This window comes from Pristiophorus japonicus, chromosome 10 (assembly GCF_044704955.1).
Source record: "Pristiophorus japonicus isolate sPriJap1 chromosome 10, sPriJap1.hap1, whole genome shotgun sequence".
Lineage (NCBI taxonomy): Eukaryota > Metazoa > Chordata > Chondrichthyes > Pristiophoridae > Pristiophorus > Pristiophorus japonicus.
The window spans coordinates 1,410,039-1,429,569 of NC_091986.1; the positions used below are offsets into that span (position 1 = coordinate 1,410,039).

General features: G+C 41.7%; 1 protein-coding gene across 1 annotated transcript in view; it reads left to right on the forward strand.

Moving 5' to 3' along the window:
* The window catches only part of abcc4 (ATP binding cassette subfamily C member 4 (PEL blood group)), a 443,243-nt gene that overhangs the window by 191,835 nt on the left and 231,877 nt on the right, over positions 1 to 19,531 (forward strand). The window contains exons 11-12 of the mRNA XM_070892652.1: positions 13,458 to 13,552; positions 15,496 to 15,582. Coding sequence (XP_070748753.1) covers positions 13,458 to 13,552; positions 15,496 to 15,582 — 182 coding nt within the window. The remainder of the gene's footprint in view (positions 1 to 13,457; positions 13,553 to 15,495; positions 15,583 to 19,531) is intronic.

The following is a 19,531-nucleotide window of genomic DNA, read 5'->3' on the forward strand; positions in this document are numbered from 1 at the left end:
AGTGCTGAGGGAGTGCTGCACTGTCGGAGGTGCCGTCTTTCGTCTGAGACGTTAAACCGCAGTCCCGTCTGCCCCATCAGGTGGACGTTAAAGATCCCACTGCACTATTTCGAAGAAGAGCAGGGCAGTTATCCCTGGTGTCCTGCCCAATATTTATCCCTCATTCAACATAACAAACGCAGATTATCTGGTCATTATCACATTGCTGCTTGTGGGAGCTATCTGTGCGCAAATTCGCTGCCACATTTCCCACATTGCAACAGTGACTACACTCCAAAAGTACTTCATTGGCTGTAAAGCGCTTTGGGACGTCCGGTGGTCGTGAAAGGCGCTATATAAATCTAAGTCTTCCTTTTTTCTTTGTTACTGGTATTGGCCTGGAGGTATCTGTCTCTGCAGTTTTCTGCCGCTCAGCCTCTGAAAATGGCATAGCTATTTGTGAAGCCAAGGCACTGAAGATGTGCCCAGGAAGGCTTGTCTGGGACAGTAAATGCGGATCTGTGATAGGATGGGGACATGTTTAATACATGATGTACAGTTGTACCTGCTCTTCTTCACTTCCTCCTCAAACTTTAGGACAGCTGTTGTGATCCCAGGGGTTTCCACAGTGATCATTTTAGTTGCTAGAAATTAAGTAAGATAATTTTAAGAAATGGATTTGGATGCAAAAAAACTTGTTGACTTAAGCAACAAAAACTAAAGCAGCAATAAAAATGGAGATAAAACAATATGATTAGCAAAACTATCAAACCATAAAGAAAAAAGGTGTTAGCTTTAAGACGCCAAACCCAGCAGACACGGCCAAACATGTGTTCACCTGTGCACCGTTTTAGATCAGTGCACGTGCTGCCACTGGGAACAGATTGCGCAAGTTGCAAAATGCAGTGCCAGACCCGTTTGTATATTTTTTATGTAAACTTGTGCTGGCCATGAGTACAGTCCCACAAATGCCAGTATTTTTCTTAACAGCAAAATGTGGCCTGCTGCAATTTCACAACCTGCATTCTTGATCAGCAAGGCTATGAGCTACAGCGCTATAGTGAAAGCATTTATGTACATATTTAGGCACAAAATGTGTATTTTATGTTACTGATTGCTAATTTAAAGATTGCACTACAGAATAGTTTGTGAGACTGAGGCAAGGCTATGATCCAAAAACAATTTTCGCAGTCATATAAAGCAAATTACTGCAGAAGCTGGAAATACTCAGCAGGTCAGGCAACATCTGTGGAGAGAGAAGCAGAGTTAACGTTTCAGGTCAATGACCTTTCACCAGAACTACAAAAAGTTAGAGATGTAACAGATTTTAAGCAATTGTAATTTCAGACCATAACCTCTGCCCCTATTTTTTCCACACACCAGCTGTTGATGATTCTGCCATCCCCATTTACATCTCATCTCAACCCATCTTTGGTTTAACTTGCCTCATTACTATCTCTTTTTGCCTCGCACCATCATCCCTTTTGTCATTTAATCTCTCCTGCCTTCCATCCTCTCTCAGACCTTATCTTTTGTTCTTTCCTCCCTCTCCCCTTTCCCTGGCCCTGCACTTGTTTAAAACCTGTTGCATCTCTAATTTTTTCCCGTTCTGATGAAGAGGCATCGACCTGAAACATTAACTCTCTTTCTCTCTCCACAGATGCTGTCCGACCTGTTGCGTATTTGCAGCATTTACTGTTTTTATTCCTCAATCATTTAGTGGCTTTGTGTCTGTCCATCTCAAACTACACAAGGAGGAGGAGGAGGAGGCTTTGAGTGACACACAAGTCCAAATGCAGAATAAGCATTGCTTGTTGAATCAAGCTTGGCTTCAACTTGACCATTGATATCCCCATGCATTTGCAGTCCTCTATCTGTGATCCCAGTCGCCACCAGAGTGGAGTACGTCAGATGTTTGACCTTATTACACTTGTCTATGCCTGTACTCTTTTTAGATTACTTAATATATATTAGGGGAGAGGCTGTTTTGATGTATTTTGCTGGCTTTCTTGAACCAATAGTGCACAATTAGTTGCATGTATTTACTGTTACAATGCATTGCCAATGCAAATGTGGAAGAAACTTGTAATTTCACACACATAGCATGTATTTGGCACATGTAACATACAGTTGTGCTGGGAATGCAAAATCTGTGGATTCTGCACCAAAGTATGCAAAAACAATCCCTAACTGCTGCTGTCTGTATTTGATCTTTCATATGACTTATGATCCTGGCATTCTGCCTTGTCGAGTTAAACTTTCACCACAGTTTGTTGTTTCTTTCAACTCCAGCCCATGGGTTCCTTCTCTTCAAAGCACTCTTAACAATGCAATTTTTTTTCTCTCAGAAAATCCCATTGTTCCCCTTAAATGGCATTTTTCCAAATCTGTTTCTGCTCTCCCAATGTTTGTTTGCAATCCAACACCTCTTAAAATGCATATATTCTTCATTATATAAAAAGCACCATACAAAAGCTGACCAAGCACCAATATATGGAAAGCCTCTTGCTTAAAATGAAATCCGCTTACCTTTCCACAAAAGGAGTTTTTAAGATGGTAGTTATGTGAGGGAGGTGACTGCAGCTTTCAAACATCTGAGTAGTATTAATTTTCATTAGATTAAACATTTGATTTATTTTTAAAGCTGCTGTCACTTTTTTTGAATAAGTATTATTTGTTCAATATATGTGGCCAATAACAAGTGATAGATAAACTTGTAATCTCACTGAATACGTACAGAATTTATTCTCAGCACACAAGATAACAGCCTGACTGGAATTATCTTCCTGCAAGTTTAAAAAAAAAATTCAAATAACTGTGCTGGCACAGTGAAACTGGGAGTGTCAACTGTGACCAACTCCTGCTTAGTAACTGAACAAACCTTCCTGTAGTGTCAGCCCCACGACTAAAGTATGCAATGCTACACAACTAATGCATTTAATCTTGCCCAGGCTGCTTGTTGGTGATTATCCTACCTGTGACACGACTTCATAGTACCTCTCCGTGACATTGTACTAGATTAAAACTCGACAACTAAAGGCAAGTTTATTTTCATTTTTTTTAACAAAGTAAGAGTGGAACACATACATTCTACAAATAGAATGCTGCATAAGGAATTGTTAAGTGTGTGCAATTGTAAAGCATGATTTTCCATATTATTTATGGTCCTGGCAATTGTATAAATCTTGAACATTTTTTTTCTTCATTGACAGAATAAACACACAACCATTTGCTCTGCATATTCTCTATTGGTGTCAGCTTGGCTTGGTTGGTAGTACACTGTCCTCTAAATCAGAAGATTATGGGTTCAAGACTCTCTATGGGCATAATGTAGATTGACACTTCATCGTAGTATTGAGATATTGCTGGAGGTACCAGCTTTTTGATGAGATATTGGGGCTGAAATTTCGGTTGGAGGCTTCCCGCGGGCAATTGCCTCTGACCTGAAACATTTTTACGAATTTACCTGGTGGTCCGGGAGGAGTGTGGGATTCCGGTGCGGGGTCCTTCTCTTCCCGCGTTGCGAAGCAGACTCCCGTCCTCCAGGTTCCCACGGAGACAGTGCAGTCACGTGTGACTGCTCAGCCAATCAGGTACAGTATTCCACAGCTTTCTCATTAATAGCAATGGGAACTCCGTACCTACCAGTTCTCATGGTATTAATGAGAAAAAAAACAAATACACTAAACACTTAATAAAAAATTAAAAACACACCTCACATAATTAAAACTAATTGAAATTAAAGTTAATAAATATCTTGGAGAGAGAAAATGTTTCCGTGTTTTAAACAAGTTTGAAAAATTATGGTTAAAAAAAAATTATAATGTAGTGGGCAGGGTTTTTAAAAGATGTGTTTTTAAAATTTAATTTACTTATATTTTTGTATGTTTTTAAACACTTACGCCTGTAAGAGTAGGCTATGTGCCTGCTTTTATCAGGCGCAAGAGTTTTGAGGACATTTGCTGGGCAAGATATGGGTAAATCCCACAATCTTACCCTTGCAAATGTCCTCGCTCCCGATTTGTATTGGATCTGTCAGGCTCCAGCGTGACAGATCGGAAAAGCCGGTTTTCAGCGCATGCGCATTGCGGACCCGGGAAGGCCTGAATTTCAGGGCCATTAAACCAGGGCCCCTTTTGTCTGCTCAGATAAATGTAAAAGATCCCATTGCACTATTCATAGAATAGTAGATTCTCCTAGTACCTTGCCAACATTTCTCCCATAGCATTATCTTATCATTGGTGTTCGTGGGACCTTCATGCATGCAAGTTTGATGCTGTATTGTCCTACATAACTGTGTCTGCTCTTCAAAAAATAATTCATTGGTTGTAAAGTAGTTTGAGATGTTCTTTATATGTAATAAATTCAAGTTCTTTGTTCATATCTAATCATAGCCTTTGCAGTTTTGAATCTCCCTGTGCAATGCCAACCGAGGCACTTTCCATTTGTTATTACTGGATTAATATTCTCACAAATAAGTTAAAAGTGCATCTGAAGAAGAGAAAGAGAAACACCTTGCATTTATATGATGTCTTTCATTTCTGGGACATTTCAAAGTGCTTCATACCAATAAATTACTTTTAAGGTGTTTAGTGAGAAAATGTGGCAACAAGCAATCACAGAAGATCCCACAAACAGAGATGAGACCAGTTAATTTGTTTTGGTGTTTGAGAGATGAAGGTTAGCCAAAACAACTGAAGATTCTCTGTTTTTCTTCAAAGAGGTGCTACAAGATTTTTTTACATCCACTAGAGCAGGCAGATGGAGTCTTGGTTTTACGTCTCATCCAAAAGACGGCATCTACAACAATGCAGCACTCCCTCAGAACTGCACGGAAGTGCAATCTGAGATGATGTACACAAGTCCTGGAGTGGGGTTTGGTGGTAATCAAGACTTGTTGGGAAATGTATGTGGTTACACATATGGACAACATGCAAGAATAGAATTGCACTTTGGTTGTGCTAGATTTTATGGTCCTGTAACTGATTGGCATTCATTGTTCAATCTTGTAAATTAAGAATGGCCACCAAGTGGCCCGACTGCCTGTGGAACAATATCCCAGCATGAGTTACTGTTTTCAGGAGAAGAAGCATAAGGAAGAAAATAAAGGGAAAGATAAATAGGCATACAGAACTATCACTCAGAAAAAGTATTATATTTCAGTACTGTGTACTTCCCCAACTTCATAAACATAAGAAATAGGCGTAGGCCCCTCGAGCCTGCTCCGCCATTTAATACGATCATGGCTGATCTGCTCATGGACTCAGCTCCACTTCCCTGCCTGCTCCCCATAACCCCTTATTCTCATCTTGTAAGAAACTGTCTATCTCTGTCTTAAATATATTCAATGTCCCAGCTTCCACAGCTCTCTGAGACAGTGAATTCTACAGATTTACAACCCTCTGAGAGAAGAAATTCCTCCTCATCTCAGTTTTAAATGAGCAGCCCCTTATTCTAAGGTTATGTCCCCTAGTTCTAGTCTCCCCCATCAGTGGAAACATCCTCTCTGCATCCACCTTGTCAAGGCCCCTCATAATTTTATACGTTTCGATAAGATCACCTCTCATTCTTCTGAATTCCAATGATTAGAGGCCCAACCTGCTCAACCTTTCCTCATAAGTCAACCTCCTCATCTCCGGAATCAACCTCGTGAACCTTCTCTGAACTACCTCCAAAGCAAGTATATCCTTTCTTAAATACGGAAACCAAAACTGCACGTAGTTTCCAGGTGTGGCCTCACCAATACCCTGTATAGCTGTAGTAAGACTTCCCTGCTTTTATACTCCATCCCCTTTGCAATAAAGGCCAAGATACCATTGGCCGTCCTGATCACTTGCTGTACCTGCACACTAACCTTTTGTGTTTCATGCACAAGTACCCCCAGGTCCCGCTGAACTGCGGCACTTTGCAATCTTTCTCCATTTGAATAATAACTTGCTCTTCGATTTTTTTCTGTCAAAGTGCATGACCTCACACTTTCCAACATTATACTCCATCTGCCAAATTTTTGCCCACTCACTTCGCCTGTCTTTGTCCTTTTTGTGTCCTCCTCACACATTGCGTTCCTCCCATCTTTGTATCGTCAGCAAACTTGGCTACGTTACGCTCGGTCCCTTCATCCAACTGATTAATTTGGATTGTAAATAGTTGGGGTCCCAGCACTGATCCCTGCGGCACCCCACTAGTTACTGATTGCCAACCCGAGAATAAACTATTTATCCCGACTCTCTGTTTTCTGTTAGTTAGACAATCCTCTATCCATGCTAATATATTACCCCCAACCCCATGAACTTTTATCTTATGCAGTAACCTTTTATGTGGCCCCTTGTCAAAAGCCTTCTGGAAGTCCAAATACACCACATCCACTGGTTCCCCTTTATCCACCCAGTTCGTTACATCCTCAAAGAATTCCAGCAAATTTGTCAAACATGACTTCCCCTTCATAAATCCATACTGACTCTGCCTGACCGAATTACGCTTTTCCAAATGTCCTGCTACTGCTTCTTTAATAATGGACTCCAACATTTTCCCAACCACAGATGTTAGGCTAACTGGTCTATAGTTTCCTGCTTTTTGTCTGCCTCCTTTTTTAAATAGGGGCGTTACATTTGAACTTTTCCAGTGAGTATTTTCTAAGCCTGGTCTGATGTCGATATTGAAAGTATGCCTTTCTTATCATGAGACTCAAAATCCAGTGAGTAGGTTAGTCCCTAGCAGTACAGAATTTGAAAAGTAATGATCTACAAAAATGCTGTTGTACTATACTGCAGGAAAGTTTTTTAGAAACCAGCAAAGGACAACTTAAAAAAATGATAAAGATAGATTATTAGAGGAAACTAGCAAAACATATAAAAACAGACAGTAAGAGCTTCTACAGGTATATCAAAAGGGAGAGAGTAGTTAAAGTAAACGTTGATCCCTTAGAGGATGAGACTGGGGAATTAATAATGGGAAACAGAGAAATGACGGAGACTTTGAACAAATATTTTGTATCGATCTTCACAATAGAAGACACTAAAAGCATCCCAATAATTGATAATCAATGGGCTATTGGCGGGGGGCGGGGGGAGAACTTAAAACAATCACTATCACTAGAGAAAAAGTACTAGCAAACTAATGGGACTAAAGGTGGAGACGTCCCCTGGACCTGATGACCTGCATCCTAGGGTCTTAAAAGAAGTGGCTGCAGAGATAGTGGATGCATTGGTTGTAATCTACCAAAATTCCCTGGATTCTGGAGAGGTCCCAGCGGATTGGAAAACTACAAATGTAACGCCCCTAATTAAGAAAGGAGGGAGACAGAAAGCAGGAAACTAGACCAGTTAGCCTAACCTGTCATTGGGAAAATGCTGGAGTCCATTATTAAGGAAGTAGTGGCAGGATATTTAGAAAATCATAATGCAGTCAAGCAGAGTCAGCATGGATTTATGAAAGGGAAATCATGTTTGACAAATTTGCTGGAATTCTTTAAGGATTCAACGAGCAGGGTGGATAAAAGGGAACCAGTAGATGTCATGTATTTGGATTTCCAGAAAGCATTCGATAAGATGCTACATAAAAGGTTACTGCACAAGATGAGAGCTCACGGGGTTGGGGGTAATATATAGAGGATTGGCTAACAGAAAACAGAGTGTCGGGATAAATGGGTTATTTTCAGATTGGCAAATTGTAACTAGTGGGGTGCCACCGGGATCAGTGCTGGGGCCTCAACTATTTACATTTTATTTTAATGACTTAGATGAAGGGACCGAGTGTAATGCCGTCAAATTTGCTGATGATACAAAGATAGGTGGGAAAACAAGTTGTGAGGATGATGCAAAGAATCTACAAAAGGATGTAGATAGGCTAAGTGAGTGGGCAAAAATTCAGCAGAGGGAGTATAATGTGGGAAAATGTGAGGTTATCTACTTTGGTAGGAAAAATAAAAAAGCAAATTAAATTTAAATGAGAGATTACAAAGTGTTGCAGTACAGACGGACCTGGGGGTCCTTGTACATGAAACACAAAGTTAGTATGCAGGTACAGCACACAATTGGGAAGGCAAATGGAATGTTGGCCTTTATTGCAAGGGGGATAGAGTATAAAAGCAGAGAAGTCCTGCTACAACTGTACAGGGTATTGGTGAGGCCACACCTGGAGTACTGCGTACAGTTTTGGTCTCCGTATTTAAGGAAGGATGTATTTGCATTGGAGGTAGTTCAGGGAAGGTTCACTAGGTTGATTCCTGAGATAAAGGGGTTGTCATATGAAGAAAGGTTGAGTAGGTTGGGCCTATAGAAAAATGAGAGGTGATCTTATTGAAACATACGATTCTGAGGGGGCTCGACAGGATAGATGCAGAGAGGATGTTTCCCCTCATGGGGGAATCTAGAACTAGGGGGCATAGTTTCAGAATAAGGGGCCGCCCATTTAAAACTGAAATGAGGAGGAATTTCTTCTCTCAGAGCGTTGTGAATCTGTGGAATTCTCTGCCCCAGAGAGCTGTGGAGGCTGGGTCATTGAATATATTTAAGGTGGAGAAAGACAGATTTTTGAACGATAAGGGAGTCGAGGGTTATGGGGAGCGGGCGGGGAAGTGGAGTTGAGGCCAGGATCAGATCAGCCATGATATTAAATGGCAGAGCAGGCTCGAGAGACCAAATGGCTGACTCCTGCTCCTATTTCTGATCTTATGTAAGAAACCGTGGTGAATTCGATTCTTTCAGTGCAGTTCTCCTTGATGCTCAAAGGTATGATTTGTGGATTGTCCCCTTTTGAAATGGTAGTAACTTGACTGTAAAAAAAACACAGCTTTAAAGTATTGAACGCTCTGCAGAGATTAAGCAGGCGTGCTTTACTTTGGAAAATATTTCTCCTTTTAAAAGAATGAAATATGCTACATTTTGGAGGCACAGTTTTGAACATTGGAACAGGAGTAGGTCATTCAGCCCCTCGAGCCTGATCTGCTATTCAACTAGATTATGGCTGATCTGTACCTCAACTCCATTTACCCTCCATTCTTCCATATTCCTCGATGACCTTACCCTAACACAAATCTTTCAATCTCAATCTTAAAGATTCCACTGAAGTCTGCTTATTCTGGATTCCCCAACCAGAGAAAATGGTTTCTCTGTATCTACCATATCATATTCCTTGATTAGATCACCCCTCTACCATCGAAACTCTAGGGAATACAAGCCAAGTTTATGCAAAATGTCCTCCGAGTTTAACCCTTTAAACCCTGGTATAATTCTGGTGAATCTGCGCTGTACCTCTTCCAAGGCCAATATTATCTTTCCTGATTCCGAAGAGACTGCTCCCTCCACGACATCCTGGTCCATTCCGCAGTCACCCCCTACACTCCCTCCCCGTGGCACCTTCCCGTGCAAGCGCAGGAGATGCCTCTCTTTCACCTCCCTTCCTGCCATCCAGCGCCCCAAACACTTTCAATTTAGTATACTGTATTCGCTGCTCACAATGTAGTCTCCTCTGCATTGGGGAGACCAAACCATCTCCTTTTGTCGTGCAACATCATTCCTTTTGTCTCTTAATCTCTTCTGCCTTCCGCCCTATCACAGACATTCCCTTTTGATCTTTCTTCCCCTCTCCCCTTTCCCTTCAATTACACTTGGTTAATAATCTGTTACATCTCTAACTTTTTCCAGTTCTGACAAAGGGCCATTGACCTGTAACGTTAACTCTGTTCCTTTCTCTCTCAGATGCCGCCTGACCTACTGAGTATTTCCAGCATTTTCAGTTTTTATTATCTGTCCTGAGGTTCGTTGCCCAAAATTGAATGGAGAACTCCAGATGGGGTCTGACCAAGGTTCTGTACAACTGTATCACTTCTTCACTTTTGAAATCCAGTTTCTTTGAAAGAAAGGCCGAGATTACATTAGCTTTTTTGTACCTGTGCACTAGCTCTTAATTTGTGTAAAGGTACACCAAAATCCCTTTTCTCCTTCACAGGTCCAAGTCTCTCACCATTAAGAAAATATTTCAATTTCCCTCCATCTGCCACAGTTTTGCCCACTCTCTTGGTCTGTCTATGTCCCTTTGTAACTTGCTCTTGCCATTCACACAACTTACTGAGCCTCCTAACTTAGTGTAATTGGCAAACTTGCATGTATAACTTGGTATCCTTCATCCAAGTCACTAATATACATCATGGCTGTAGTACAGATCCCTGGAGAGAGAACCACTTGTCCTATTCTGTCGATCAGAGAATGAACCTTTGATCCCTATTTTCCAACCAATTACCGACCCCATGTCACAAGGTTACCTCCAATTCCACGTGTTCTCATTTTTGCTAATCTCCTCGGTAGAACCGTATCAAATGGCTTCTGGAAGTACATATAGATGACAAAGTGTAGACATTCCACTATCCACCATGCTAATGACCTCGTCAAAAAATTCAACTACTGTAGATTAGTCAGACATAACTTGCCCATCTCAAACCTGTGCTGAAACTCTCTGATCAGCTGATACTTGCCCAAGTGCTTAGTCACTCTGTCTCTGATAGATTCTAGTAACTTCCTCAGTTGATGTTAAACATGACCGGTCTGTAGTTACCTGGTATCTTTCTCCCTCTTTGTGTGTCCTTTGTAAATTTAAACCAGTATAATTTGTCAAGATATAAATTTGATATTTGCAACAAACTAGTATAAACTTTTCTTTTGAGATTCAACATCCATCCTCACCTTTTGTATAACACTCAGTGAATTTACAGTACAAGCTAATTTTTAAGTCCTTGCTGAAGTCCACCATTAAAATTTTGAAATCCTGTGGGATATAATTTCCCTGTAGCTCATTACAGTGATATTGGTTTGCAGTTCTTTCTTTATCTACTTGTGGAATGAAAGTAACCATCCTGTCATTTACCAATTACCTAGAATAACAGATTTAGTAACATTACTTATTGTGATTTGTTGGATATCCAAGATAACATCTAGAAATATGGCTCAAAGTTCAAAGAAAAGGGTTGATTTTGAATACATCTTTGAATGTTAGCGATGTGAGGCTGTTAAATCTTTCTGCTGTACTGTTCTCACAAATAGCCTTTTGTACTGTGCATTCACTGAGTTCTGAAAAGGTTGAGAATCCTTAAACGTTCAGTGCTGAACGTTAGCATTTCAAGTTGTTTTGCAATAATGCAGGCTTTGTTGTGAATCCCTGATGAGTCTCATTTGGAGAAGAAATGCTTTCCACAAGAAATAAATCACAGCTAAAATCGTCCCAGCATTGGTGGCAGTGGGCTAGAAGCCATTGACCAGTGTCTTAGCTATTGGGACTGGCCTGTGGGTAGAACAGACCTCCACTTCTCCAACCTTTTGACTTGGAAGTATGCATGGGCACAGAAACGTAACCTGCAATACTGACCTTTTACATGTAATGTGCCAGAGCCAGGGGTCTATCTGGGAAAGTTACTTGTTCTCATCAGGACAAAATGTTATCCTAAAAGTGCTAGGTGAATTTGAAGATAAATATTAGTGAATTAAATTGAATGCCTTGCTTTGAAGATAAATATGAATAAAATGGATTTTAGGACACTCTCCCAATGGGGTTGATTTTAAGTTTGAGTCGCCTTCAGACTGGCAGCAGGCGGAGCGATTGTGCAACCCACCCAAAGTTGCTGCTGAGAGGACTGAGCCATTTTGAGAGCCAGGCCTCATTTGCAGTAACTACAAGCCTCGTTCCAGCATTCACAGGCAGCTCACAAATCGTAGGAGTGGGCCAGACAAATTCTAGCAATTCCAACATAGAACCGAGCTGGACGTTCTAACCTGGGGAGTGGCAGTTGTGGGTGAGGGTAGACGCAGGCCAGATCATTTTTGCATTCATGCACCTCCTGGCCCCACAAAAATCTAAAGAAATTTAAAAAAAACACTTGTCTTTTCGTGAGCGACCATTACAAACCAAACTGGCTCTGTCTCTGTTCTTTCACTGACACCGATAAATGTTGGAACTACACATTTTGATTTATAAACAACATTAGTGCATCAAGCAGCGATGGCCTTGGTAGCCTGGCCTCCCAAATATTTCATTTAGCTGTTCTAATCTGTAGTGCTGAATCTAGGGTGATTTATTTTCTTGGAGTTGTTCAATGGAGTATATCCCTTGATCACTATGTGAATCAGTGATTTGACTTGTGGCTTTGATTGCCATTGTTCGAAGGTACACATTTTGCTTCCCAGTTCGTACATCTAGGTTTTGCCATAAAAGTTGCCCAAGTGAGGAAATTGTGCTCGTGTACCCATCTTACTGCGCTTGAGAAATGGTGCAGTACTTACATTATGCTACAAAAGAAAATACAAGAATTTTAACGAGGGCTCGTGGTTCAAATGTGTAGCTCTGTCCAGGTGTTGTTCATAGTACTATCAATTTTCCCAGACAATCTTTGTAACTGATATAAAAGACTAATAATATCTGTTTTAGTCAACTTGTATAAATTGATTTGAGACTGTGGGCTGGATTTTGGGCTTTGCTGATTTCGGGGCGGTAATGGCGGCGGGGCGGTAAAGTTAGCGCCCGGGAACAGTTTGGGCCTCAGTCAGTAACATTGGGCAGCTGGGCCCTGAGTCAGGGGGCGCAGCGCTAAGGGAGGCGTTGTACACCTCTCTTGGGTGCTAGGATGGGAAACTCCCGAGCTAAAGAGACGGGCCGGGAGCGCTCCCAGAGACGCCTGGGGGGGGGGAGGGGAACTAAACCCACAAAAACATTGCCCACGCCACCACAACACAAATCACAAAAACATTAAAAGAACAAACAATCGCACTTACCTCAGGAGCCCATTACTCACCTCTCCGCTGTCGGGATGGTGGGACCGCCCTGATTTCCCGGGCGGTCAGTGCGGGGCGCGCTGCGGGTTGGGCGGGAGTCAAAACTCGCGCCGGTGTCACAACCGGGGGCGTTACACACCGGGCGCAGCTCTTCCGGGCGGTGCTGCTCCGCGCCGCCGGTAATCCCGACCCGAGGATCGCCGCGGGGCGCTGGAGGCTGACCGCCCGCCCAGAACACCCCACCCCCGCCATTGTCACCGCTAAACCCGACCCGAGGATCACCGCGGGGCGCTGGAGGCTGACCGCCCGCCCAGAACACCCCACCCCCGCCATTGCCGCCGCTAAACCCGACCCGAGGATCGCCGCGGGGCGCTGGAGGCTTATTTTAGAAAAAAAATCCAGCTTCCGTTTGATTGGTTCAGTAATCTGGGATTTGAGCCTGTGCTGAAACAGTTAGAAAGGTTGTGCTTGAGGCTTTGGGCACAAAAACTAAAATATCATGGGGCTAAATCTGTAAACTATGATTTTGCCTTGCGAGGTACTACATTGGAGCAGAACATCTCAATCATTAGCCTAGTGTACATAACCCATGGAGTTTTACATGTCTGAAGTAATCCTTTGATCAAATCAAGCCTCGTTAATGAAACCTATTTAAACTGATCATTCAGACCATTTTTTAAAAAAGGAAGTTTTCAACATTTTTTTTAATGTGTTTGACAGGATTTCGAGCTACTTCAGGATGGTGACCTGACGCAGATTGGAGACCGTGGGGTCACACTCAGTGGAGGACAAAAAGCTCGAGTGAATCTGGCTAGGTAAATGGGAATCCTACTTACCAGACTTTGGCACTTGTCAATAACTCCGTACTTATTTATGTCTTTGAAGAAAATTATGCAAATGTTTTTTCTGCTAAGTGCAGGGTAACAATTTTTTTTAAATTGTAGCTGATTCAAGAGCTGCTTTGATAATTAATGTAAAATCTATTCATGACTATAAACTATTGGCTGAGATCCACACAAATAGGCTCATGGAGCCACCTCTTGAACAACACCAGACTGCTATTCAAAGTAGTTCGCCAGTGTGGCCGTTCCAAAACATCTGACCTCATCAACTCCCAGGATGAAGAAAAAAATATTTGATCAGGCAGAGTGGAAATTTCCCCCTGTGACACTGAGCTAGCTTTTGACAACGTATACAGGAAGTGCATTAAAATATAGTACTCACCCCACATCCACAGTGCACACCAATGGCTTCAGCCTCCCGACATTTTCACTCTGTAGAGGGACACGATAGGAATATCTCAGCCAAGGCTCAGTTGGTAGGCTGGAGCACAAAAATCTAGGCTGACACTCCAGTGCAATACTGAGGGAGTGCTGCACTGTTGGAGGTGCCGTCTATCAGATGAGACATTAAACCAATGCTGCTTTCTGGTGACGAAAAAGATCCCTTGGCACTATTTCAAAGAAGAGCAAGGGAGTTATCCTTGATGTTTTGTCCAATATTTATCCCTCACTCAACATCACTAGAACAGTGTACTTGGTCATTATCACATTGCTGTTTGTGGGAGTTTACTGTGCACAAATTGGCTGCCACATTTCCTACATTACAACTGTGACTACATTTCAAAAGTACTGCATTGTAAAGGGCTTTGGGACGTCCTGAGTTTGTGAAAGGCTCCAGATAAATGCAAGTCTTTCATCACTCTGCAATTTTCTCCCTTTCCAAGTATCCATAACAACATAATAGGAGCAGAAGTCGGCCACCTGGCTCCTCGAGCCTGCTCCACCATTCAATAAGATCATGGCTGATCTGATCATGGACTCAGCTCCACTTCCCCATAACCCTTTACTCCCTTATCACTCAAAAATCTGTCTATCTCCACCTTAAATATATTCAATGGCCCAGCCTCCACAGCTCTCTGGGGCAGAGAATTCCACAGATTTACAACCCTCAGAAAATAAATTCATCCTCATCTCAGTTTTAAAGGGCCGGGCTCTTATTCCGAGACTATGCCCCCTCGTTCTAGTTTCCCCTATGAGTGGAAATATCCTCTCTGCATTCACCTTGTTGAGACCCCCTCATTATCTGTTTTTATTTTCGATAAGATCACCTCTCATTCATCTGAACTCCAATGAGTACAGGCACAACCTCCTCAACCTTTCTTCATAAGTCAACCCCCTCATCTCCAGAATCAACCGAGTGAACCTTCTCCGAACAGCCTCCCATGCAAGTATATCCTTCCTTAAATACGGAGACCAAAACTGTATGCAGTACTCCAGGTGTGGCCACACCAATACCCTGTACAGTTGTAGCAGGACTTCTCTGCTTTTATACTCTATCCCCCTTGCAATAAAGGCCAACATTCCATTTGCCTTCCTGATTACTTGCTGTACCTGTATACTAACTTTTTGTGTTTCATGCACAAGAATCCAATTCCATTTTGAAAGTTACTATCTGCTTCCACTGTCCTTTCAGGCAGTGCATTCAAGATCCATAAGTCACTTACATTTTTTTCCCTCATTCCACCTCTGATTCTTTTTCCAAGATCTATAGTATAACACTAATTGACAGCAGGACGGTCTTATAATTGCAATAACTACTTACAGTATTTTAAGGATTTAAAAAAAATAAAGGGTTGCTGACTAAATTGATCTCGAGACTGATGTGTAGAATTTGTGACTGCTCTATTTATATATGTGCTAAGAAGGAAAATGGTGATTTTTCTAATAATTTCAACTTAATGTTGCTTTTCCTAAAGATCTGTGTATCAGGACGCTGATATCTACTTGCTTGACGACCCCCTCAGTGCTGTTGATGCTGAAGTTGGGAGACACCTGTTTGAACAGTGAGTGGCTTCGGAAAGTAATTGCCTTGCAGAACAAGCAATCTAGTCTGTCTGATAAATTTCTGGTAATTTATTTTTAAATAAAAGTATTTTAAATAAGATTTTTTCTGCTGCATATATTCAGCTTTACTAGGGTTGTATCAAAGACTGACCTTCATTTAGAAAAAAAGCTTTGGCCTTTTTATTGCACAATCCTCATGCTCAGCAACTTCCTATAAAACATAAGAACATAGGAAATAGGAGCAGGAGTCGGCCATTTGGCCCCTCGAGCCTGCTCCGCCATTTAATAAGATCATGGCTGATCTGATCATGGACTCAGTTCCACTTCCCTGCCCATTCCCCATAACACTTTATTCTTGGTTTAAGAATATTTAAATGGCCCTCGTTCTTGGGATTTGGCACAGGGTTGTGGCGGGCCAAAAGTCCCCTCATATCCCCACTACCCTAAATGGCTTTATGGAATTTCTCGCCCCCATACTTAAATTACATTGCACCACAATCACTTACTATAAATTGCGTAAAATAAGAAGCTCTTTAACTTTAAAATCACACATTTTATCTAACCGCAGCTAACATAGCTTTAAAACGTGCTGGATATGTGAGCTACTTTGGACTTCTTTTGACAAATGTATGTTAACACCAAATGCATATTTTGAGACTAGATTAAATTATGGGCCAGAAATTGGCAGTCGTGTCACTGTAATGTATTTATGACGCTCGCCATTATCAATTCATTTTTAAAAATGCAGTATTTTGTAGGGTAACAGAGACATGCCATGAGTTGCGATTCTCTGCAAGTTGTTGGATGACTTGCGCCATTCCACTGTTAACATTGCCACAGCCGATAAACATATCTTCTCGCCATCAGGCTCCCCGTGAAACTTAATAGTGATCAGAAATTTGCTGCATTTACCACGTTATTACTAATCATTCCAGCCACAGCCATTTTGGAATATAGGAATAGAATTTGGCCATTTAGTGACTCGAGCCTGTTCCACCATTCAGTTAGATCGTGGCTGATCTGTATCGTAAATCCGCCTACCCCACTTTGTTCCATAACTCTTAATACCCTTGCCGAACAAAAATCTATCAAACTCAATTTAGAAATTTTCAATTGACCTATAGTGCTGGTAATTAATATCGTAGAGGACCATGTTAATGATGGGATTCATGGAAATTATATAATACTCAGCCTTGGAGACCCAGAAAGGGAGTAGTGAAACATAGAAAATAGGTGCGGGAGTAGGCCATTCGGCCCTTCGAGCCAGCACCACCATTCAATATGATTGTGGCTGATCATTCAACTTCAGTACTCCATTCCTGCTTTCTCTCCATACCCCTTGATCCCTTTAGCCATAAGGGCCACATCTAACTCCCTTTTGAATATATCTAACGAACTGGCATCAACAACTTTCTGAAGTAGAGAATTTCACAAGTTCACAATTCTGAGTGAAGAAATTTCTCCTCATCTCGGTCCTAAATGGCTTACCCTTATCCTGTGACTCCTGGTTCCCCAACATCGGAAACAGTCTTCTTGCATCTAACCTGCCCAATCCAGTTAGAATTTTATATTTCAATGAGATCCCCTCTCATTCTTCTAAATTCCAATGAATACAAGCCTAGTCGATCCAGTCTTTCTTCATATGTCAGTCCTGCCATCCCAGGAATCAGTCTGGTGAACCTTCGCTGCACTCCCTCAATAGCAAGAATGTCCTTCCTCAGATTAGGAGACCAAAACTGTACATACTATTCAAGGTGTGGCCTCACCAAGGCCCTGTACAACTGCAGTAAGACCTCCCTGCTCCTATACTCAAATCCTCTCGCTATGAAGGCCAACATGCCATTTGCCTTCTTCACCGCCTGCTGTACATGCATGCCAACTTTCAATGACTGATGTACCATGACACCCAGGTCTCGTTGCACCTCCCCTTTTTCTAATCTGTCAACATTCAGATAATATTCTGCCTTCGTGTTTTTGCCACCAAAATGGATAACCTCACATTTATCCACATTATACTGCATCTGCCATGCATTTGCCCACTCACCTAACCTGTCCAAGTCACCCTGCAGCCTTTTAGCGTCCTCCCCATAGCTCACACTGCCACCCAGCTTAGTGTCATCTGCAAACTTGGAGATATTACATTCAATTCCTTCGTCTAAATCATTAATGTATATTGTAAATAGCTTGGATCCCAGCACTGAACCTTGCGGTACCCCACTAGTCACTGCCTGTCATTCTGAAAAGGACCCATTTATTCCTACCCTCTGCGTCCTGTCTGCCAACCAGTTCTCTATCCACGTCAATACATTACCCCCAATACCATGTGCTTTAATTTTGCACACTAATCTCTTGTGTGGGACCTTGTCAAAAGTCTTTTGAAAGTCCAAATACACCACATCCACTGGTTCTCCCTTGTCCACTCTACTAGTTACATCCTCAAAAAATTCTAGAAGATTTGTCAAGCATGATTTCCCTTTCATAAATCCAAGCTGACTTGGACCTATCCTGTCACTGCTTTCCAAATGCGCTACTATTACATCTTTAATAATTGATTCCAACATTTTCTCCACTACCGATGTCGGGCTGGTTTATAATTCCCTGTTTTCTCTCCCTCCTTTTTTTAAAAGTGGGGTTACATTAGCTACCCTCCAATCCATAGGAACTGATCTAGAATCTATAGAATGTTGGAAAATGACCACCAATGCATCCACTATTTCTCGGGCCACTTCCTTAAATACTCTAGGATGCAGACTATTAGGCCCTGGGGATTTATCAGCCTTCAGTCCCATCAATTTCCCTATCACAATTTCCTGACTAATAAGGATTTCCTTCAGTTCCTCCTTCTCGCTAGACCCTCGGTCCCCTAGTATTTCGGGAAAGTTATTTGTGTCTTCCTTAGTGAAGACAGAACCAAAATATTTGTTCAATTGTTCTGTCATTTCTTTGTTCCCCATTATAAATTCAGCTGATTCTGACTGCAAGGGATCTACATTTGTCTTCACTAATCTTTTTCTGTTCACATATCTATAGAAGCTTTTGCAGTCCGTTTTTATGTTCCCTGCAAGCTTACTCTCATACTCTATTTTTCCCTTCTTAATTAAACCCTTTGTCCTCCTCTGCTGAATTCTAAATTTCTCCCAGTCCTCAGGTTTGCTGCTTTTTCTGGCCAATTTATATGCCTCTTCCTTGGATTTAACACTATCTTTAATTTCTCTTGTTAGCCATGGTTAATTTTTACGCCAGGCAGGGATGTACAAATATTGAAGTTCATCCATGTGATCTTTAAATTTTTGCCATTGCCTATCCACAGTCAACCCTTTAAGTACCATTCGCCAGTCTATCCTAGCCAATTCGCGCCTCATACCATCGAAGTTACCTTTCTTTAAGTTCAAGACCCTAGTCTCTGAATTAACTGTGTCACTCTCCATCTTAATAAAGAATTCTACCATATTATGGTCACACTTCCCCAAGGAGCCTCGCACAACAAGATTGCTAATTAGTCCTTTCTCATTACACATCACCCAGTCTAGGATGGCCAGCTCTTTGGTTGGTTCATAGGCATATTGGTCTAGAAAACCATCCATTACACACTCCAGGAAATCCTCCTCCACTGTATTGCTACCAGTTTAGTTAGCCCAATCTATATGTAGTGAAGCTGAGGAGCAGTGAAATATTCCTCGATGTTTTTAATTTTATTATCTGTCTTGGCAGTATTTTTGTGCCAGTTGTGCCGTTCCTGTTAACGTCGGCAGGCAATCATTTTCAGGGCGCAAGTTGTTTCGGCACTCGAGGATTACTTGGTCAAATGCAAATTAGATAAGATTTCTTTCAAAAAATATATTATTTTGAGATACAGTATATGAGTAATATGAGACATGACGTGTAACATGCTTGAGAGGAAAAAGATGACTTTGGACCTATGGTTCCCAAAGATCTCACCACAAGGGT